General features: G+C 42.4%; 3 protein-coding genes across 3 annotated transcripts; 2 read left to right on the top strand and 1 right to left on the bottom strand.

Annotated features, from left to right (window-relative positions):
* Nucleotides 1–5,248: 5,248 nt before the first annotated feature.
* Nucleotides 5,249–8,788, bottom strand: LOC100822733 (putative dual specificity protein phosphatase DSP8; the record flags this gene model as incomplete). Its single annotated transcript, XM_024458761.1, has 6 exons — nucleotides 5,249–5,930; nucleotides 5,991–6,108; nucleotides 6,194–6,276; nucleotides 6,745–6,838; nucleotides 7,230–7,352; nucleotides 8,492–8,788. Coding segments are annotated over 6 exons (942 nt in total), but the record flags the coding sequence as incomplete, so codon positions are not given.
* Nucleotides 8,789–11,412: 2,624 nt separating this feature from the next.
* On the top strand, nucleotides 11,413–16,638 carry LOC100822433 (mitochondrial-processing peptidase subunit alpha). The gene is made up of 13 exons (XM_010232836.2): nucleotides 11,413–11,582; nucleotides 12,985–13,206; nucleotides 13,280–13,576; nucleotides 13,660–13,827; nucleotides 13,899–14,066; nucleotides 14,153–14,233; nucleotides 14,382–14,448; nucleotides 14,538–14,635; nucleotides 15,006–15,078; nucleotides 15,177–15,247; nucleotides 15,335–15,384; nucleotides 16,081–16,193; nucleotides 16,292–16,638. The coding sequence occupies exons 1-13, from the start codon at nucleotides 11,544–11,546 to the stop codon at nucleotides 16,339–16,341; spliced, it is 1,497 nt and encodes a 498-aa protein (XP_010231138.1). The 5' UTR covers nucleotides 11,413–11,543; the 3' UTR covers nucleotides 16,342–16,638.
* A 739-nt stretch (nucleotides 16,639–17,377) lies between these two features.
* Nucleotides 17,378–22,741, top strand: LOC100821809 (ATP-dependent 6-phosphofructokinase 6). Its single transcript, XM_003568020.4, has 14 exons — nucleotides 17,378–17,867; nucleotides 18,571–18,617; nucleotides 18,730–18,769; nucleotides 18,853–18,915; nucleotides 19,003–19,140; nucleotides 19,577–19,735; nucleotides 19,821–19,874; nucleotides 20,409–20,477; nucleotides 20,602–20,731; nucleotides 21,024–21,064; nucleotides 21,257–21,481; nucleotides 21,637–21,682; nucleotides 21,785–21,936; nucleotides 22,190–22,741. Exons 1-14 carry the CDS (start codon nucleotides 17,592–17,594, stop codon nucleotides 22,409–22,411), a joined length of 1,662 nt encoding a protein of 553 aa, XP_003568068.1. The 5' UTR covers nucleotides 17,378–17,591; the 3' UTR covers nucleotides 22,412–22,741.
* The last annotated feature ends 525 nt before the right edge of the window (nucleotides 22,742–23,266 follow it).

Here is a 23,266-nt window from a genome sequence, read left to right as displayed (position 1 = left end):
AGACAGTGGACGACTTTAGTAAGATGCTTGATGCTGATCCTGACTTCAAGTAGTGTACAGATAGATGATGATAATGGTATTAAAACATTGATGTGGACTACGGAGAGGTGTTGCGAGAAATATGCTTGCTTTGGTGATGACACGATGTATAGGACAAACCTATACGACATGTCATTCGGATTGTTTGTGGGAGTCAACAATCACTTCCATAGTATAATTTTGGGGGGTGTTCTAATGCGTGATAAAAAAGAAGAGAGCTTCAAATGGGTATTTGCTGAGTTCATGTGGACGATAGGCGGAAAGGACAAGCATCCTTGCACGATTTTGACAGGTCAGACCATGCAGTATGGGGCAGTTGAGCTGCAGATTATTTATTTATTTGCTGAATGCTTCAAAAAGTAGTAAAAAAAGTATAATCTTCCATATTGAATTGAAACCTGTTATGTTTTATCAGTTGGTTAACAACCTTGTTTGTCTGTGTTTCCTTGTGGCAGACCAAGCGCGTTCAATGGAGCTTGCCATAGCGGAGGTACTACCAGGGACGACACACAGGTGGTGTAAGTTGCACGCACTAATTTATTTGGCAACTGGTTTAATGGGTCAGACAACAGAATTAAGGCTCATATTCGAATGAGAGTTTCGGCTTTCTGTTGGGCTATTTGGAACTGCAAAAATGACGTTGTTTTTAATAGAACCAGAGTTCCACATTTTTTGCAGGTTGTTTTCAGAGCTACCCATTGGATCCGACTGTGGGCTTTCCTGCTTCCTGCGCGTCTGCGTGAACCTTTGGATACTGGATGCAACCGACTGGAGATGGTCGCTCGGGATATCTTCAGCCAGGCTGGCTGGCGGTGTACTAGACGCCTAGATGCATAATTTCGTCTTGTTAGAGCTATTTCATTGGCTTATCTTTGTATCGACTATCGCTGATCGGTGAATTGTATGATTTTTGATCACATTGCAATAAAAATGGTTGTGTGCATCAATTGATGCAGAGGCCGGGGATCGCTTCCCTTTTTCGAAAAAAAAATGTTCTTGAGAAGGAAAAGGAATCGTTGGGTGCTTTATATGGGAAGCAAAGTGATTTCATAGCAGATTTCAATAGACTGGTAAGTGAGTTGTACACGGAGGACGAGTTTGAGAAAGGATGGACAAGCATGTTGGACAAATACAGCCTGTGGAAGCAGCCATACTTGACTCAAATTTACGAGGTTCGACATAAATGGGCGAAGCCCTACTTCAGGAATGTTTTCTGTGCTAAGATGACTAGCACGCAACAAAGCCAGAGCGCTAACCATATGCTAAAAGACTTATGTACCTCCAGGTTGCCCCATGCATCTGTTTATTAAGCAGTACAAGAAATTGAAATTCGACAAAGACTCAGAGGAAAGCTATCAAGAAAAAAGGACTGCAATTGTAAGTGTCTCCATAGCTCTAATTTTGACACATCGCAGGTTAAAGAAGTAATTTTTTTCTTGCTAATACTAGTATTTGTGGGACAGTACTTCACATATCTTTTGTATGGCGCAGGCTGGAGTCGTATTGAAGGCTAATGTCCCAATCGAAATTCAAGCAAGTAAGGTATATACAAGGGCAATGTTTGAACAGTTTGGAAAAGCATTGTACGAATCTGGACAGTATGTCTTACATGAACTCGAGCCTAAAAAGCTTTACTTGGCGAGGCGCGCTCAGGCAGTGGTCAAGGAGAAGTGGTGCAAGGTAGTTTTCCGTGTTGAAGTTAAACTCGAAAAGGATGAGTTTGGTTGTGAATGTGGGTACTTCGATCACACAGGGATGCCATGTGCACATGCTTTGAAGGTTAGTGACCTTGGAATTAATCTTCAATTTGTAATGAAACAGTGTAGTTACCTAATTTCTTTTCCGTCATTGGTACGACTATATAGAACATTTACAGATCCTCTATACTTGCAGGTCATGGTTTCATTTGGGTTGCGAGAAGATTCCTACTCAGTATATTATGAAGAGATGGACAAGAGATGCATGTGACATTCTGCCACCACGCCTCTTGAGGTACCAGAAGGAACAAGGCGAACCCACATGTGCGACGAATCGGCACTCTAACCTGAAAATTACTGCCCTGGAAATTATAGCTCTCGCTGACTCAAATAGAGAATGTTATGATGAAGCTATGCACGAAATGTTGAAGTTAAAGGAGAGACTCATACCTATGAGTGTGGAAAAAGACGGGCTGGGTGTTTATGAACTAGAAAATGCAGCAACAGAAGAGATGAACATTTCAGGAATTTCAGCACCGGTTGTAGCAGAGCATGCAAACTTGTTGAGTTCAGCAGAGAAGGCAGCAATGACTGTTACGGAGCCAAGCAAGAAACGACCTGCTGGCAGACCTACAAATAAACGAGACAAAGCATCGTACGAGGAGGTGAGCCAGAGGACTAGATTTTGTTCAGTTTGTATGCTGGTGGGGCACGAGATCACTACTTGTCCACAACGGGGTGATGTGCCTAGTCAAGCAAGGAAAGAACCAAGATGTTCGAACTGTGGAGTGACAGGTCACCGGAAGAACACGTGCACAAATCCAAAGTTTTCGATGATGTGATATGATATGATGGCGCGAATTAAACTGTTACGGAAGGGCGGAAGAGATTAGGACATACGAGCAAGGCGTTATGTGTTACTGTGTGGTGTTATTGATAATAAGTGTCATGGCAATCCATGGGACTTGGAGCTATCTAGGTCAAGAACTATTTTCTGGGCAGTTATCCGGCTAAGAGTGGCTTATTGTATTATCATGTAGGTTGCTGTCTGGATAAATTTGCTATGCCTGTGATCATAAATTTCGGTTTGGGTTCTGAACTACTTTATACATGTAGAACTGAACTACATGTTACGAAAGTAATCAAGGGGATTCGTATGAATACATGAATCATTTGAAAATTTTAGGACGATTCAACCCGTAAGAATGCTGAAACTGCAGACTATGTTTTCTGTGCCGTGGTGCACTGGTACCTCATTGTGAGATTCTTTTTTAATTCAGACTGTAATTTCTTTGGGGAGAAATGATTTTTATTTCGTCAGGACCTAGTTCAGATGTATAAACCTAACCTGGGAAATTTGTGCCTCTAAAACTGGTTGAGTTGTGCGTAGTTGACAAAAAATAAATAAATCAAGAATGTATGCTTCTACCCAATTGAAGTGTGCAAGTGCAGATATATTTTGTAAATCTAATTTGTAGGCTCAATTTTTTTGCACGTCGAAACAAAAAATTGGTCTCGTTTTGAATTTTCAGGCGACGTGAAAAAGGTAGCACATAGGTTTGTTGGATCATGAAACAATTCGGTCAATGTTTAAAAATTTGCTACTCCCAAACGCATTAGGAGCAGTACCTAGAAATATGCATCAGAACATTCCGTCGAGAGGGCGTTATTATCATAGAACCACAGCATGAGTTTTTATGCTATAGAATTAAGAAAAAATCTACTCCATAATTAAGCAGCAGCTATTGTTCCCGTAGCCGGTCTAGCTGACGAGGGAGAAATTTGCTTTTGGTTTTGTAGGCCAGTAGCCGTCAACTAGACTGCCCGTAACGAAGATCGATTCTTCACCAGATTTTAGGGAAGACGTTTAAGATCTGAACTGTGAACGCCAGAGGAGACCAAGTAGAATTGCTGTAGGCGCGCGGCAACTCCGGCATTGCGTTCGCCGGGTCCGAATCCAAGTGTGTGCGCAAAGAGTAACATAATGCACGAGAAGGGGTTCACGCAAGCATCGATCGAGAGCGCGTCAAGGAAAATCTGGTTGTGCTCGTCGTTTTCTCCCTTGCCGTGCACGCCCGTAATATCGAGTTTCGAGGAGGGAGGAGAATATATGGCAGGAGGAGGAGACGACGCTCCTCGGCCGGCTGACCACGACGAGACGGCGAAGACGTCTTGGCCAGAGCTAGTGAGCCGCAGGGAAATCAAAGCGGCGCTCGCGATCTTGAAGGAAAGGCCCGATGTGCGCATCGAATCGTACGATTTTGGCCGGCAGACGGCGCCGTCGGAGTTCGACCCGAAGCGTGTTGTCCTATACTCCGACGACTCCCTCGTTGTTGTTGCAACTCCCAAGATCGGCTAGCTTAGCTTAACTTACCGAAATTCCCAACTCCGTATATCTGATCTATTCCGCGGTAAATTGACAAAGTTAGGTATCTCAGGGCTGGGATCGTAGCAAGGTGCTCTGTCTGAATAACAGTAGAGAACATTTTCGTTATTGTTATTGTTATTATCATCATCATCATCCAAAAGATGCAATCTTTTTGCGACCATTCATACTTATGCCTTTTCCTGTATAAATGTACTTCAATTTTTTTTTGTTTTCTTATAACTACTTCAGTATATTGGAAGAATATTCCTTTTGAAAAAACCCAAATGGTTTCATTCCGGTTTTTCTATATTCTAGAAACCAAACATGAAAATCATATAAATATTTAGAACCGTTCTATTACCTTTTATCCTATTGTACCAACCAACACTATCTGTATTACTCCCTCTGTTACTTAAAGAATGACATATTAGTTTTCATTAAGATAAAACTTTGACCACAAATTACTATATTAAAGTGTGATTTATATGTCATGAAACCATAAGTATCTTGAAGTACTTTCGATATCGAATCTAGCGATACTAATTTTATGTCATATAAAACACATCTTGATATAGTAATTTGTAGTCAAAACCTTGTCTTGATGAAAACTAATATGCCATTTTTTAAGGAACAGAGGGAGTACTAATCTTACAACTATACTTGATCATGCTATCGTACTGCTACTTTTACAGATCTGCTATTAATTCCATAAGTAACCGAGAGAATAGACAAAACAAGGTCGATTCGCCCATCGTTTTTTTTTCAATGAGGGAAATTTGATTGATAAAATAAATGTTACGTTAATGACAGCCAAAAGAGGATTATACCGTAGCCGACAAGCCAAGTTGTAAATGTGTTCATGTCAATTAAGGACATGTGGAAAAACAAAAAATTGGTCTTGTTTTGAAATTTCAGGCAATGTCAAAAAACTTATGTTTGTTGCACATGTGTTGATGTCAATTAAGGACATCACCTAGCCAGTGTCCCTCTGAAGTCTGAAAGATACCCATAAAACAAAGAAAATAACAATACCAATTCCAAAAAAAAAAAAAAAACGTTACCGAGCACATTTAACCAAACTATACCTGATCTTAATAGAAGGCAAAGGGCCACAACATTATTCACGACCACAGACGCCAACTGGTGTCAGTCAAGATAAATGCCATATCGTTCAAGCAAGTACCATGTTACCCCACGCAAGATTTTTGGCAGGGAAAGAGTACTGACCGTTTACCAAGCGGCCAAACTGAAAGTAGAATGGTAAACAGGCGGTAGACACTGTGACCACATTCACAGGTCAGAAGCTATAGTCAGGCGAACTCACCTATCTCTCCCTTCAATCTGTCTATCTCTCCTTTCTCTCTATCTATCTCTCCTCTCTACAAGACATACAAAATTATCCTGAGGGCTTTCCACAGGCTGTAGAAACTAATACCGGTCATTTACACTCATCAGATTCACCAATATGCAAAAATGCAGAACCATACGGTTCAGAGGTGCTTTGTGCTTGCTGGCGATCTTAAGGACCTGGGAGGGTGTATTCCTCATGATGGGCTTGTCCGACTTACCACCTCCCATGAGGCAACATCCTTTTCAGGATCAATGTGACTCATAGCCATCAAGATCTGCATCAGTTATGATCACCATATTGCTGCAGCCAGGACTGGTTGGCCTGGATATATGCCCACGGCCAGTCTCGGTAGGGTATCCATCAACTTCAGTGTCCATGAGGGATTCTTCAGTCTTGGTATGGTTCAGACTCGGAGCAAGCGAAAGCTTCCAACAGCCTGTGGCAAAGATGCAACGAGAGAGAAATAATATCAAGACTTGTATGATTTTAATTTAGACAGAGACTAGAATTTAGAACAATTATTATTATTTAGGTAAAATTGCATAAGTGGTCAGGTTGCATGACTCCTCCTGTGCTGCTGTTAAAAGAACTCGAGGCCTTACAGACCGTACATGATCCAAAGCCGAAAGAGGAGTCATGTTCCTGTATTTAATCTGCAAGTTACACGGATTATAAGCTTCCATATGTAGAAGAAAAACAAGATATCTAAGACATAACAAAGGATGCACTTTGTCATACGAGATAGCACAAAACTACAGTAGTGCTCCGTCCTCTTCCAGCCTTACAATGTACATACGTGGTACCACCTTGCAACACATTTTCTGGAAAATATAACAGGCATATATTAACTCTGGCTGCTTAACTTACATGCAATTTTTTTTAAAATACAACGTCGTTATTTCGCAAGCCTTAGCAATGTGATGAATGTTTCTAACTTGCTAGTGCAATTGGTGCATACCATGTACAGCAGCTACAAGAAAACTTGAATAGTCCGATGTTATTTGTAGTGTGGGCCAACATTGTTGTTTGACTGGTTACAAGCTAGTCCAATAAAATGAATTTCCTTGTGGGGTTTATCATCAGGCAGCAAAACACAAGATAGCAAGAAAGTCAAAAGGAAATGCATTAGTCAAAAAACTCAATAATTAAGAATGATTGAGACACAAAAATGTTATTTAATAAGCTATCTTTCCAACCGATCAAGTAGTAGCAAGGCACTAATTAATTCACTTCATTATCCTCCAAGCACACTGATCATGGCTGATGTCATTTGGCTGTAAGGTACTTACCATGGATAAAATCCAGAGCTCGACAAATATTGTTCATAGAAGGGGCGTCATGATAGTCCATCGTGGGAATCTCAAGATGCTTTATCCCGTGAGCCTGAAAATATTATTCAAAATAAAAAGGTGAATACAGGCCTTCCTGTGCCCTAAATACTTGTTGGTTGCATGATATGTGATGAGGCAAAATAATGATCATCGTAATAACCAATCGACCACAACATACATATACTGACTTTACATGCTTTGCTTCCTGTAGTTGAGAATATTGGTTAAACAATGCATTAGAGATAAGAAGATCATATAATCTTACCAAGGTTACTAAATCAAGTCGTACTATGGCAGTCTAGGTGTTAATTCAAACCAATGCAACATTACATTTTGGTGTTAAGAATACATGTAGATACTGAAGTTCGTAACTGCTATAAAATCAAATGTCTTAATACAAATGGAAAAATGTTGCATATACAAAACCGGGATAGAATGTTCACCTTGTAATAGGAACTTGGAACTAGAGTTTCAAATGACTCATTGAGTGTGACGACTCCACTTACTCCAAGTTGCTTCAAGACTGACACGTCTCTGCGGAGAGGAACAGCACCTAGCAAAACATACTAGACATGGAGGCGGAAATAAAATAAATGAGATTACACAATCTAGATGGGCTCTAAATTAATTTATGTATCTAAATTACAAATCCATAAGGGCGTCACAACGCTCGTATCTAAACCTTGGCAGCCGTGCAATATGCTTACGTGGTGGGGTAATTAAAGGAGAGAGAAGAATCATCATATCGCCCCGGAGATACGACTCTCGATGCTGAACCCGACGCGAAATTTTACCGCCCCATCGATCCGATGCGCATCTTCCCTGCCCCATGCACTCCTTTTCTCCTAGATTTTCTATTCCCCGATCCATCACGAGCATATGCTCTGACGCCATCGCCACCTCCTTGCGCCTCCGCCCACCCTGCACGGCAGCCGTCGCCTACTCGACCATCCAGTAAGCTGGCTGCATCTCCTGCATGAAGACCCTCAACCGCAGCTCTAGAAGGCTAGAACCAAGCAATGCAAGGTGTATTCTATTCCCCGATCCAACCAAATTGGGTTTATCAATCCGGACTTGTTTATAGCACAAAGGCACATCACCATCTGGTCTCCCGTCTCCATGACTCCATACAAGGCCAGCAGATTGTGTTCGAGCAATGCAGCAAGCCAGATTGCACTGGATGACAAAGGGATACAAATCGAAGTAGCATAGTTCATCTCTTAGCTTGGTTCTGGTATTATACGCTCTCTCTGGTTATATCTATTGCACAACCATTCTATCCAATAAAATCAATTTTGTTCCTAATCAGTATTTTTCATATGAGCGAGGAAATGAACTTGTTTCTTGTCCAAATTCAACTCTCTTCGGTTGGATCAGTTAGTGCACACAATTAGGCTACAAGGTTTTAAGCTAGTTTTGATCACAAAACCCATTAAATGAAAACTCATTTAGATACCGTAACTAGATACTCTGTACTGAGAAAGGTATATCTATGTTCGTTAATTAGGTGCTTAGATAAGCTGATGAATCAAGGGCAATAAATTGAACACCCAAATCAACTAATAACAGAACAACAGCTGCATTATTCGCCCCTTGTGGCTTGTATGGTGTATCGGACACCAAAGAAAGACCAAAGAAAGCCCAAAATCGCACCCAAAGCAGCCAGAGCAAAAATTCCGAATCAAAGAGATAGAGATATGTATACGCGATCCCACCAGTGGAACTCGGTCTCGGTCTGGTTGCGGAAGAGGTTGTAGGCGACCGTTGGGTAGAAGAGCACTCGCGCGCCCGCCCCGACAAGCGCGCGCCGCGCGGAGCTGGCCACCCCAGCGCCGCGGCTCCTCGCCTCGCCCTGGACCAGGTCGCCGCTGCCGCGGCCCCTCGCCTCGCCTCGGAACACGTCGCCGCCGCCGCGGCCCCTCGCCTTGCCTCGGAGTATTACATATGTTGATATTTTTATCTTTAAGATTGACGAAGTTTGAGAACAACTCCAAATGTAGAGATATTTTAGAAACGAAGGGAGTAATTATTATTGACGCTTATAGTTTACATATACTAGATTGACACCTCATGCCATTAGGGAGCTTACCACATCTCTCTTACCAAAAAGGGCACAATATGGTTATTCCTGATTGACTAATTTTGATGACTTAACTTTCAAGCCAATGATTTACCGTCGAATACCATGAAAGGAAGATCGACCAATGGTATTCGGTAAACAAGGAGCAATCATTCTACAAGATAAAATTAGTAAAATGGGCTTACAATGTTGGGAATGTCTAGAATGTAGATCACAAAAGTAAGAACTAAACTATTGAAGGCAAACCATCCGTCTCACTTTACTTTCCCTGAGGCATTTTAGTACCATCAGTGAGGAAAACTTTTAATATTCCGACAATAGGCAGTTATCTAGATAGTAGAGAATATTACTACCATGTGGTACCATGTACAACATGTACAACGAGAGTAGAGTATATTATTAAAACTATGCTACTAAACAAATTCATGTCACTTATTTTGGGACGAAGAGAGTACTTGTTTAGATAGTGTTGTAGTAAAATAAAACCCTTATATGGGCCGGGCCGTAAATCCTACATGGCGACGGCTAAGTCAACATTTTGCAAGCACGAGTCAAAGACACCTACGTGGTGCGGTCAATCCTACGTGACAGAGGAAGACTAGTCAACAAGTCAAGCCTCCCATACCATGGTCAAAGGGTCAAATGAGGTAGAATGGGGGGCAAGAAAGGCGTGAGGAGGGGGCGCTTAGTCCATGGTGGACTATGGACCAAGCCCCTCTTTTCTCCCATGATGCACACAAAAGTTATGGACCAAAGGAGCTACTTTTACCACTTTGGCCCCACTTTTCTCTCTCCTCAAGGGTAGCCATGGTCTTTTGTCATGGACCCCTAGACTATAAATACCCCCCATGGGGGCATGTATCATTCACTCTTAACTTGAATAAACTCAAGGGGAGAGGGGTAGAGCCTCTTGCAAAGAGCTCTAGTTTCGAGATCCGGGAAGACGCGTTCAGCCCGGACTCGAGGGAGAAGGGGTTGGGTTAGAGTTCCGATGGTATCCTAACCTCGATACTTGGAAAGACGCGTTCGGTCCAAGTACGAGGCGGCCCCGACGAACCTCTCGTCAAAAGGTGTGTTGGAAAATCTGCTCGGCCCAAGCCCTTGGCTAACAACCCCCTCGAAGCCTTTCCTAACATAGGATTAAGTCACACCTGCAGGGTCGGCCGAACCTATTTAAAAAATATCAACGTGTCAACTTGCCCAAGTGTACGGCGACCTTCGTTATAAGGCCGACGTACACGCCCTACTTTTATACCTGCACTTGTGCCATCGATCATTGGCACCTCTTATTCTAATTGTTGTCGAGAATAACAACCGATAGAATTAGTGTAATTGACAGTACAAAGCAATGAATTGATCAGGACTATATCCAAAGAATATAACTATTTTGATATTGCGTGACAAACCTACGTGATACTCGCTGTCTGTTTTTTTAAAGACGCACCAAGGCAGCGTGCTGCACTTGCATTGATTGGCAGCAACTACATGCAAGTTTTATTTCATTGGACGCGGAGAGGCTGTCATGGGCCAAACTGAGATATGTGCCTGACAGCACGTGACTATATGCATTTTTTTATTATAAACGGAGGTGTTTCTTTCTATGTTTTTTTTTTAAAACAAGGAGGGCTGCATGCAACACTGATATCATATCATGTCCATGCTAACGCTACAGAAGAAGTATAAATAATTCGGTCCATGCTAACACAATATCAGGTCGAGCGATAGCGAACGCCAACACTATGCCGATCAATGGACTCCACGGACCACGGTACACTCCTGTTTGCAGGCATCATGAACACGTGATGGCAGGAAAAAACAAAGAGTGTGTCTTGATAAATGATGAACAATAATAAGCACTTCAAGAAGGACATGAATGCAAAACCGCCTGATGACCAGGGGCCAGCTCAGCAGCGACAGCTCGGCATGACCGCATGAGGGCCAGCTCAGCAGCGACAGCTCGGCATGAGCACTTTTGGTTACCTTTTACATGCGGGGTTTCCCGGTGACGGTCTCCTCGAGAAGCTTCCACAGGTCACGAAGGATGTCAATCCCACCGCATATTCCTACCGGGAAGCCGGGATCAATCCCACCGCATATTCCTACCGGGAAGCCGGGAACGGCCCCACCGCATATTTCTACCGGGAAGCCGGGAACGGCCGCTACTGCGGGAGACTGACTGTTGTGAAATAAATGAGAATGAATGTGTTCATATATATAAAGGGGAAGGGGACACCAACGCAAGTTTTGGCATTTGCGTTTCAGTTTTGAAAAAATCAGAACGCGAACGGTTACGAGGTTAAATGTTTAATTAATTATTAATTAATTAATGATTAATCCTAATTGATCATGACTAATTATTCTCAACACTAAGTCTGATATTTTTCGAGAGGACCGCAGCCGTGGATCTCCAACGGAAATTCGCGCCGGAATTATATTTACTCGGGAAAGCGGAACGCGAGCCGTGGGCCGAACGAAAATTTCCCCTAGCCCCATTGGACACTTGGGCCGAGCCTTGCAGTCCATGAGAGAAGCCCACGAGGCAACGACGCCCGAAGCGGATCCCAGTCGCCGCTACTAGCTTTTACACGCCCTGAACCACCACACCCCCTCACCGGCGGCGGCTCCTTCATCCTCCTCCACCGCATCAGCGTCCCGGGATCTCGGCTCGTAGGCGACCATGTATCGCATCGCGGGGAGACACTTCCGTTCTCTCAAGGTTCGACCCGTCCCCCCGTTGCATGTCCCGGCCCTCTGTCAATGGACGCAATTAGATCCCCAGGCTGCTCGCGCGGGGGTCGATTTCGTCCTGTAGGGATGCGTATGTGCCCGGTTCCATTAGTCTGGTTTATTAAAGCAGATGGACACCGAGATTTTCCTTATGAACAGTGCTCTGCACTCTCTGATCCGTTCGGCGAACACTTTAGAAACTGAACGTGTGTCGTTGCGGATAAAATGTGAACATGAATCAGGTTCTGTTATGTTTGAAGTCTTCGAAGAAGAGCAGTACACATTTGTTAGGCACATGAGTCGACAATTGAAATGTTTGTTTCATGAAACAATAGTAAATTCTGACAGGATGAGCTGCTTCGTTTTGATAATTTCTTTAGGCTTGCGGTAGACTTTTGCCATCAACTCTCATTGCGTTTTTTTTTGTTATATATGTACGAAGTTTATGGTTCAATGTGATCCACCTGACCGTAAATGCATAGCGTCCAAAAGCTTTCCACATTTTTTCGTTGATAAGTTAGCAAAATTTATGACAGATAGCCCAAAGGGCTTCCAATATCCAAAGCCAAACCAAACAATCGTCCTAAATGCTATCTCATGTGGCATCATACAACCGACAACTTTAGGCTTGTCCCCCAGTCAGCTTTGAACCCATGGAGCGCTAGGAACGGATCCTGACTCCTGTTTTGTAAGACCCTGCTGTTGCACTTATGCCAAACCATCCATATGGTGAGGATTGGTGTTACAAAGTCCTTCCCCTTTGCTGGAGGTAGGCTCTGCGGTCTAGAAGGCCACTTATCTTGGATCGAGTCATATTGGAAGAAGGAAATCGCTGCCCAAATCAGACGATTCAAGGGTGGCCAGCTAAAGCTCTTGGGTCCAATGGCAGCGCATCAAGATGTGCTCCACTGTCTGATGTGCCAGAGAACAGCGAGGTAAAGTCCCTGGTTCGGCATGTTGTCGTGCTTGAGATGGCCTGCTGGTCAAATTCTGCGCTGTATAGCAAGGCAAGAGAAAAAGTCAGCATTTGAGAGGCACCTTCGCCTTCCGTAGGTTGCTGTTGCAGGGGAAGAAAATTCTTCCAACGATATGTCGACTGTGCTGAGTATTGGAGGGAGGGTGGCCAACACCATGGGACGGCATCCTCTTGGAGCGTGTTCAACTGCTGATGCGCAATAAGATTCAACAACGAGTGGTACTCGAATAGCTTTGTCTGGATAGTGCCCATTGTGGCAAGTCCTGTGATAAAGGTGTTTGCGCAAATTCTTGAGAGCTAGGAGTTGCTTCTATAATCACTGTAGTAGTTACTTCTCATCTTCTTTGCAGTCCTTTGAGGTGTTTTGCTCTATAGTAATTATTGAAGACAAGTTTCTACTTATTTCAACTTTCAGCATCATGGTGCTAGTAGGTTTGCTAGCACAAGTATTGTAAAACAGTCTTCGGGTGGTCTATTGAGCTGGCTTCTTGGCGGAAACTCAAGCCAACTTCCCCCTCTTGATGTTCCACTCTCAGGCATTACGATTCCTCCACCTCTACCAGATTTTGTTGAGTTATCCAAGACAAAAATCACTACTCTTCCAAATGGCATCAAGATTGCATCTGAAACATCACCGGTATAGCAGCTTGCTGGTGTTACAGTATTTTCGTTTCGTCCATGCCAGCTTCTTTCCTAAGGTCTTATTTCAGGGCTCGGCTGCATCAGTCGGTTTGTACATTGACTGTGGTTCTGTTTATGAAACGGCCGCTTCATCTGGAGCATCACATCTGTTGGAGAGAATGGCCTTCAGGAGCACAACAAATCGTAGTCACTTGCGGCTAGTACGTGAGGTAGAAGCCATCGGAGGAAATGTCTCTGCATCTGCTTCCCGTGAACAAATGAGCTACACTTATGATGCACTGAAGACTTATGCACCGGAGATGGTAGAAGTTCTCCTTGACAGTGTGAGGAATCCAGCATTTTTAGAATGGGAGGTCAAAGAGCAGGTACTTGATCATTTTCAGTAAAACTTAGAAGTGTTGTATATTTTCCTGCCTTTTGCTATTCATGTCCATTTTTTCTTCTACAGCTCCAGAAGATAAAGTCTGAGATAGCTGAAGTGTCTAGCAATCCACAAGGTCTACTTTTGGAGGCACTTCATTCGGCTGGATATTCTGGGGCATTGGCGAAACCTCTGATGGCTACAGAATCTGCAATAAATAAATTGGATATTAGTACCCTGGAGCAATTTGTTCATGTTAGTCCGAGTAATTTATTTTGCATTTTATTTCTAGTCAGAATTTGTCCAATTGTGTTAAAAAAATGTAGGAAAATTACACTGCGTCCAGGATGGTTCTTGCAGCATCGGGAGTTGAGCATGATGTGTTGGTTTCAATTGCGGAACCACTTCTATCAGACCTTCCCAGTGTGAGACATCTTGAAGAGCCAAAATCAGTGTATGTGGGAGGGGACTATCGTTGCCAAGCAGATTCTCCAGTGAGTTGTTGTCTGCTTACAGCATTGTTGTTTAGGATCTATGCAGGTTACCTCTCTTATGCTTAAAATTGATTTTGTGTTACCAGAACACACATATTGCACTTGCTTTTGAGGTGCCAGGTGGCTGGCGCCAAGAGAAAACTGCAATGATTGTGACTGTGCTTCAGGTATGCCTAACAAATGTTGAAGTGATTTAATCATTTAGGACTAGTATATGTTGTCTGTAGATCCATTATTGGGCTTGCTATATATATTATCACACATGGAAAGCTCGTTGCAACCAAAGATAAGATAAATCAACTTGATGTTTTGTAGATGCTCATGGGAGGAGGAGGTTCCTTCTCTGTTGGCGGCCCTGGGAAGGGAATGCACTCTCGATTATGTATGTTTTGTTTTTCATACTTGTCTGAGAGGCACAATAGCATACTTTAATAATGTGTCCTAGCGTGAGCTGTGATCCTCTACTTGCAGATCTTCGTGTCTTGAACCAATACGAACAGATCGAATCATTCTCTGCTTTCAACAGTATCTATAACAATTCAGGTCTTTTTGGAATTCATGCAGCCACTGTAAGTCTCTCATGGAGCATAGCCTCCAATGTGTTTGTATTTATAAAGTAGGCATGTATATTTTTTATTCCTATATGATGAGTTACTCTTGGAGAATAAATTAAGTAGTGCAATTATATCTACGCATGTTTTGTCTCATGCCAGGTTTCATGGTCTCAATCTTTTAGGCAATCTAGTAGTTAATGCATGATTGCATGCGTTTGCTGTCCAGCTCAGGGCATTACTTACTTGGTCCTAGTCCTTAATGTTAATCCTCCCTAATTTCAAATTCCAACTTAAAATACGAGTCAAACGCTGAACAGCTGACTTTCACTATTGCTCTTATGATGTACTCCCCTTGGCTCTGACATGTCATGTTATCATCCAACAGAGCCCAGATTTTGCATCGAAGGCTGTGGATTTGGCAGCAGGGGAACTCCTGGAAGTTGCAACCCCTGGAAAAGGTTTATTGTTTATCATCTTAAGACTTTCCAGGTTAGATTGACATTAGGTCCATGATTAGTTACATTCCTTTTGTTCCTTGTTTTTTTACCTCATGTAGTTACACAAGAACAGCTTGATCGTGCTAAAGAGGCTACGAAGGCTGCCGTTCTGATGAACTTGGAATCAAGAGTACGCTATTCTTTTTCCTGATGAAATCCCAACTTGGATGACTCGGTTTCCTAAAATGCTCATCATACTACATTTTTCTTCTTACAGATCATAGCATCTGAAGATATTGGAAGACAGGTTCTGACTTATGGGGAAAGGTATAAGAGTGTGCTAGTACATTAACCAAGTTAATTTTCTGCAAATTCCTCTTTTCCAAATTAAATACTAGCATATCTTCTGTACCATTTTTGTGTGTGAATTCCATATCATATTTATGTATATGCAATGCAAATCTTGTTGAACAATATGAATAAAACTGAATTGTTGCTCCCATCAACTTCCAGACGTCAATGAGAACAAAACTAACTTCAAGAATTCCTTAAGAGAGTCTTTTTCTCTTTATTTTTCTTTTCTTTCTACCAAGCTGGTTGGGCAACAACCATCGGCGAGTAGAGTTACTTGTAGTCACCTCCTCAAGCCATCTTATATCCTGCCAGCCTAGCGGTTTCCCAATGACAATGACACAAACTTTGAAGGTCATATTGATATTATTGTGGTCTATTACTGTGGTGAAGACTTGCAGTATATGTTTTTTAGTTATAATTTTATAGTATCAATCAAGTAATTTAGTTGCCCAACAAGACCAAGCAGGATTATAGATTTAGTTTCTTGTGGCCCCCAATTTCATGTGCTGTAAAAAGAGTTGACACACAGCATTAGAAGTGAGCCAGCTATCTTATGATGTGATGCATACAATGGTGCCGGTTTTCTTACAACTAGCATTTCGGCACAATCCAGCCTGTATAGGTAGAGTTGTTCATCTTTTAATCATTGTGCATTGTTTAAAATTACAGGAAACCTATCGAGTATTTCGTGAAAGCTGTTGAGCAGACCACTCTGAATGACATCTCTTCAATTGCCCAGAAAATAATTTCTTCACCACTTACATTGGCGTCATGGGGTGACGGTACGTTCGATACTTGGAAGTAAACGGTAGCATGATGCTTGCTTTCACTGACTAACTGGAATGCCTTTCACTGACTAACTGGAATGCTGTTGTTGCAGTTATCCATGTCCCGAGCTACGAGACTGTCAGCCGCAAGTTCCATTCGTAGTGAGCATTCAGCGCCAGGACCATGTGTTCCAAGCTGTAGCCGTTCAATGGCCCTCGGTTGGAACAAGTCATTTTTTTCTTTTTTGTAGTTACAGAGATCAATAATACGGTTTTGCGCATGCCCTCTACCATGCGACGCTTTGGCGGTTCCTATATCTGATGGCACTGCTTGGTGAATTAGTTGTTGGTATAGACACCCTGTATCACGCTTCCTGTATACGTTTTCATTCTGGGTCCATTTTGACATACTAGTGACCGTAATTCTGGTGTCCTCATGGTTGAACCCGTTTTCTTGCCATCTTTCCGATATAACAGAATTGCATTGTCAACTAAGGAAATCGTAACCGGCAGTATGACATATCGTTATGTAGAATAATGGCACGAAGACAAAATGGAAACGAAATGCAAGTTCATTGGTTCCTGGTCTGTCGACCGCTGTCGTGAAGTTGCGTAAGCCGTGCGTCGGTGGCTCGGTGCATGACTAGGCACGCGCGTTTCCTGTAATCCGCTTGGTCCCTTTCCTGCGGCGCAAGGCAAAAGGATATTGACTCGCGCTAGGCTCTCGGGGTCGGGGGCGTGGTTTTGACTCGTTTATGTGGGTCTTGGTCGTTGGTCGGGGCCGACCAGATGGTCCAGATCACGGCACGCCGCACGCCTCAACGCCTGTGGGCGACGCCGCTGGGATTCGAAGCGTTTGATGCGTACCCAGATGACCAGATCGCAATCATCTAGAAGGAATACGATCATAAGGATTACGGGCCCGTACAAGTAAGAGCAGGACTACGGACCTGTACGAACCACTGGGTTTCTCAAACTCTTAATTTTGCCACACATGATCGAGAGAACAAAGCTAACCCTTCCTAAAGTTTGACTAGTCATGATGAGTTGTTTTATCAAAGGAAAACCAAAAATACTGTTACCCTGTACATTGTACAATTTGCCTTGAAGGCTCACCGTCAAGCAAACCGTATAGCCTGTGTGCCGAGTTGCCGACGGCCGAGGAATGAATGCCATACCGCAGCTAAAACCGCCAGCCGAAACCACCCGCGCCGCATCTTGGCCTCACTTTCCAGTTTCTACCCGCACCTCAAATTCGGTTCTCCGGAGCAGCCGACGGCCTCTCTGTCCCTCACATCTCGCAGCACCACCGAGCAAGCAAGCAAGCGAGCATCAAAATAACCCCCCCGGAAACGCAGACATCTCGTCGGCTTCTGCCTGCGCACAGCTAAACCTCCGATTCCAACACTACCCATGGCGTCCCACATCATCCTGCCGCCGGACGACGAGGAGCAGCGGCAGAGGGATGAGGAGGAGGACGGCGGGCAATCGGCGTCGGAGCACGCGCCGCTGCCGTTCTCGGCCATGTGCGTGCGGATCTCCCGCGACTCGTACCCCAACCTCCGCGCCCTCCGCAACGCCTCCGCCGTCAGCCTCGCCGACGCCGCCTACGCCAAGATCTCCGAGGGCGACTTCGGCTACGTCCTCGACGACGTGCCGCACCTCGCCGACTACCTCCCCGACATCCCCGTGAGCGCACCCCACCCTCCTCCTCCTCCTCCTCCTCCTCCCGCCTTGTTGTTCTAGCGCTGCTGCTGATGTTCGCGACCGTTTCGGTTCGTTGGTGGGTTTTGTGCGGGTGCAGCTTTAGCTAATGCAAGTGTGAGCAGCTAAATGATCCGGGCTCGGGATTGATTTAGGGGAGCTCTTGCCTTGCCGCGATGTTTGTGGGGTTTGGTCGATTTGGATATCTGTTACGGAGATCCATTTTTGGGTACTGTCGAATTTGTTGGAACACACGAAGGAAAGCTAGCTAAAAAACAACGGGCGCTAGGATTAAGTACACCAGAATTTAAACATGACAGCGTTCGGCTAGCTAATTAATCAGTGAAAATCCAAACATAGCAGGCAACTCTGGTGAATATTATCAAGAGTGTGGCTACTGTTGTTGTTTCTGCTTTGGTAATGGGGGGAGATTTGATTGTGTGGGATGGAGGATATCTTCTTCACAGGAAGAATCAACATGCTACTATTGGCCGGTTGCTTCTCCTTGCGATATTCAGTTACTTCACTTACCTGTCAACTGATTCATGAGAACATGTAGAAGGTGGCCTCTTATATCAGTGATGTTGGTTGATTTTTTTAAGCAGGCTCAATTGAACGATGTTTGAAAGGTGAAATCATCATCCATGAGAATTGAGCTAATGTTTTGCTGTTTTATTTTCTTTTTCAGACCTACCCTAACCCATTACAAGACCACCCAGCCTATTCAACTGTCAAGTAAGGCTTGTCTTGTATACATGCTGTTTATTTTATTTTCAACATTTTGGTAAGCTTTAAGTGTGCATGCTGATATATGTAATGCTGCAACTTATATTCTTGTCGCTACCAGGCAATATTTTGTCAATGAAGATGACACTGTACCTCAGAAGGTATAAAACATATTACTTGATGTTTAGGACTGTGCTATTGTAGTCGATGGTGAATTTACAAGTAGCTCTCTCTGTTCTTGCAGGTTGTTGTTCAGAAGAATAGCCGGCGGGGGGTTCACTTCCGTCGTGCTGGACCTCGTCAGAGGGTAGGATACATTGGCCACCTCATTAAAATTTTTTACCACATCACTTGCGTCTTGGCTGACAGAAACATTTGTGCTCCAACCTGTTAGGTCTATTTTGAGTCAGACGAAGTGAAAGCATGCATTGTAACTTGTGGAGGCCTTTGTCCTGGACTTAACACTGTTATCAGAGAGCTGGTGTGTGGCTTGTCACATATGTACAATGTCAACAAAATATATGGAATACAGGTTTGTGCCCTGTTCAAAATGGCTAGGTACCTTAGTATCTCTAGATAGTTGTTAAAATGTTATGCATTCTTGTACATGTTTTGCCTGTTTTCTGCATTTTGCTTTCGATTAAAGGACTTGCTAGGTACCGTAAGATATCTAGATTTTGGTGACAGCTTATCAAACATTTCAAATTGCAATGCATCTTGTTTTATAAATCTCCTATCACATTTTGTACAACCATTTCTGTCATATTGTATCGAAATACCTGTAAGATGAATGACCTGCTCTGAATGTTTCTATAAAATGTTTGCTTAAAAAAAACTCAGTAAGACCTGTGTCATGTTAAGACAACTACACTCACTAGTGGGCTTGACATGGTTAAACAACACATATGTTTAGTTTTGTTTATGATTCAGGATCTTCTGTCTCTTAACATTTTATTACCCAATTATAGAATGGTTACAAGGGCTTCTATTCTAGCAATTACCTTGCTGTGACACCAAAGACTGTCAACGACATCCACAAAAGGGGTGGTACAGTTCTTGGGACATCACGAGGTGGTCATGATACAAAAAAGATTGTTGACAACATTCAGGATCGTGGAATTAATCAGGTAAAGATGATTGTTAGAATTGCACCACTGAGATATAGCTGTTCTGAACTGGACATGAACTGATACACTAAGATACATTATTTAGGTGTATATCATTGGTGGAGATGGAACTCAGAAGGGAGCATATGAGATCTACAAGGTATTAATTTTGATAGTGCTACAAATGTCATGTGTTCATGAATACATTATACGGAGTACTCCCTCCGTTCCATAAAGATTGGCACGGTTTTGAACTAGAGTTAGTACAAAGCCGCGCCAATCTTTATGGAAAGGAGGGAGTAGTATTTAGTGAATGTGGTGTTACCAGCCTCTACATAATGCATTATAGTAGTAGGAGTAATACAGTAACGAGGAACTTTTTTAAAACATCGAACTACATCACGTATGATTTTAGTACGATGGAATTAGTCAATTTTGATTAGTAATGATAAAGATGTGATCAACGGCTGCTGTGCAGAGTTGTACAAAATCATACTAATTTTGTCGTACATGTGCTTTTTAAACATGTGTTTACCCAGGAGAACACCCTTTATATGACATTAATGCATCGTAGTGGCAGGAAAGTATGTGGAAATACCTGATTAAATAGTTAATTTCTTAACTATATTCTTTATAATACTTCATTGCTTCTGTATTGGAGGAAAAAACTTAATTGCTTTTAAATTGCTGGCAGGAAATCCGGAAACGTGGCCTAAAAGTTGCTGTTGCTGGGGTTCCCAAGACAATAGATAATGACATAGCGGTAATTTTTTTATGATATGTTTATTACTTTTTTTCTTCGCACAGAAGCTTTTTCTACAAATCCAATTATGTGCCTGCTTTTGTGAGGATACGACTCCTTACTGATTTTATCTTTTGATTATTAGATTATCGACAAGTCCTTTGGTTTTGATTCGGCTGTAGAAGAGGCTCAACGTGCCATTGATTCAGCTCATGTGGAAGCTTGCAGTGCCGAGAATGGAATAGGCTTGGTAAAACTGATGGGACGTTATAGTGGTTAGTTTCCTCACATGTTCTCCAGAAAGTCGCTTCCCATCTTTTTGGTTGCTATTTTTCTTACATTGCTGAAAGCACCTGTCAGATTTGTAAAAATACAAAGACATTCAGCTCATCTTGCTGCCATATACTGTTAGTAAAACACTTCAACATCGTATTACTTGTGTTTAGAGTATGCATACCGAAAAAGGGCCACTTGATCTTTCTTTATTTCAAACATGCTGATTTTGCTAACTCATTTTGTAGTTGATATTTCATTATGTTGTGCTTAAATTCTTTGTTCCTTATGCAGGATTCATTGCAATGTATGCTACTCTTGCAAGTCGTGATGTGGTAAGTTGATGCCTGTTCAGGGTGTTGCATTTTATATTTTAGTCCATTCATTCTGATTCCTGCATATTTGAGATTTGACTCTTATTCTTCAAATTCTGGTATCAGAATTCATGCTTTTATGATTCCTTACCTGACCTCCATGTAAGAATTACTTATTTATTTGTTATTTGGATCTATGTCCAATTTCTGCAGGATTGCTGCTTAATTCCAGAGTCCCCGTTTTATATGGATGGTGAAGGTGGGTTGCTTCAATACATAGAAAAGAGGCTGAAAGAAAACAAGCACATGGTTATTGTTGTTGCTGAGGGAGCAGGCCAGGATATTATTGCAAAAAGTATACCTTCTTCAGATCAGCAAGATGCATCTGGAAATAAGCTGCTTCTTGATATTGGTCTTTGGTTAACTCATAAGATTAAGGTACATATAGACATATCCTTGCCACTGGACTCAATGCCACTCTCAGGTCCTAACTAGTATTGGTATTTACTTCACTAGAGAATGTGTTGCCTTACCTGTTCCTTAGATGTTTCAAGGAGTAATCATTTACTTACTCATCCCATTGATTGATTTAGGATCATTTCAAGAGCAAAAAGGTGGAGATGACAATTAAATACATTGGTAACATATTGACTAATCATGTTCCTCACCGACGATAATGTTGTAAAACAACTTATTTATTTGTACAGCACTAGGTTAACAAAATCTATCTGCATTGTGCAGATCCTACCTACATGATTCGAGCTATTCCAAGCAATGCATCCGACAATGTCTACTGCACACTTCTGGCTCACAGCGCCATTCATGGTGCAATGGCAGGATACAGCTTCACGGTTGGGATGGTCAATGGCAGGCATACCTATATACCTTTCTATGTGAGTAATATCAACTGGCCTTGTTCCTTATTGACATGCACAGTAGGACAATTTGTGCTTACTGAATATGCATAACATCTGCTGGGTAGTTCAGTTGCTATTTCCATTTTTTCTCTCTTCTCGCAAGAGCTGGTATGTGCTGCCCGAAGGACACAGTGAAGAGTCTTAGCTAAGATAATTTAAGCCATTTATGTGTATCTGTTCTCATGCTAACATGATTTCAACATAATGTAAAATTTCCTCTTGTTTACAGAGGGTGACATCCACACGGAACAAGGTTAAGATCACTGACCGGATGTGGGCGAGGCTGCTATCATCAACCAACCAGCCAAGCTTCCTGAGCCAGAAGGACATCGATGAGGCCAGGGAGGCTGACAGGCTGGCCAATAAGCCGCCGCTGCCATCTGGCGCTAACCAGAGTGTGGCAAACGCCTTTGGGCAATCTGCATCATCGTCATCGAACGGTGAGATATAGTGATGCAGATGGTCAGTAATCGTGTGCAGCAGCTACAGCTATCCTGTTGAGAACCTGTGCCACGCCACGCAGTTTTGCTACCATACTGATACACGGATAGTGTCGGGGTGTTCCGTGAAATAAGCAGTACTATTGTATGCAAACTATTGCTGATAAGCTGTTTTTTGCCCTGGCAAAATCCCTTGTATTTATTTCTACGTAGAATCTGCCGTGCCGCAGGGTCTATTTTCTTTGCCTGTCTCCTGATCCATTTCTTTTCTCTCCGCGCCTAGCATTCTGATTTATACTCCTCTGTTCCTTGATATAAAATCTTCTACTCCCTCCAATTCATATTAATTGTCTTAAATTTATTCAAATATGGATATATCTATGTTTAAAAAACGTCTAGATACATGTAATATTTCGACAACTAATATGAATATGGATTAAAGAGAGTACTACTTTTATCTCAAGTCAAAGTTCTTATTTTTAAGAAACTTTACTATTAAATTTATAGAAAAATACTATTCCCTCCTCTCTTTCATAATTCTTGTCGAAATCTTACATATACCTAGACATTTTTTAGGAATAGATACATCCATTTTTTAGCAAATTTGAGACAAGAATTGTGGAACGCAGAGAATAACATTTACAATATGAAATAAGTATGCTACTTCCTCCGTCTAACAAAGGATATCTCAACTTTGACCAATCTCAACTTTGACTAAATTTGAATGCATCTATACATTGTTTGACAAACTTGAGACATTTTTTGACAAACAAATTTCGACATGTCTAAAAAGGATACACTAAGTCATGTCTAGATATATCCAAATTTTGACAAACTTGAGACATTTTTTGTTGGACAGAGGAAGT

Source organism: Brachypodium distachyon, chromosome 2 (assembly GCF_000005505.3).
Source record: "Brachypodium distachyon strain Bd21 chromosome 2, Brachypodium_distachyon_v3.0, whole genome shotgun sequence".
Lineage (NCBI taxonomy): Eukaryota > Viridiplantae > Streptophyta > Magnoliopsida > Poales > Poaceae > Brachypodium > Brachypodium distachyon.
Note: the sequence above shows the minus strand (reverse complement) of the source record. Positions and strands in the feature narration are given on the sequence as shown.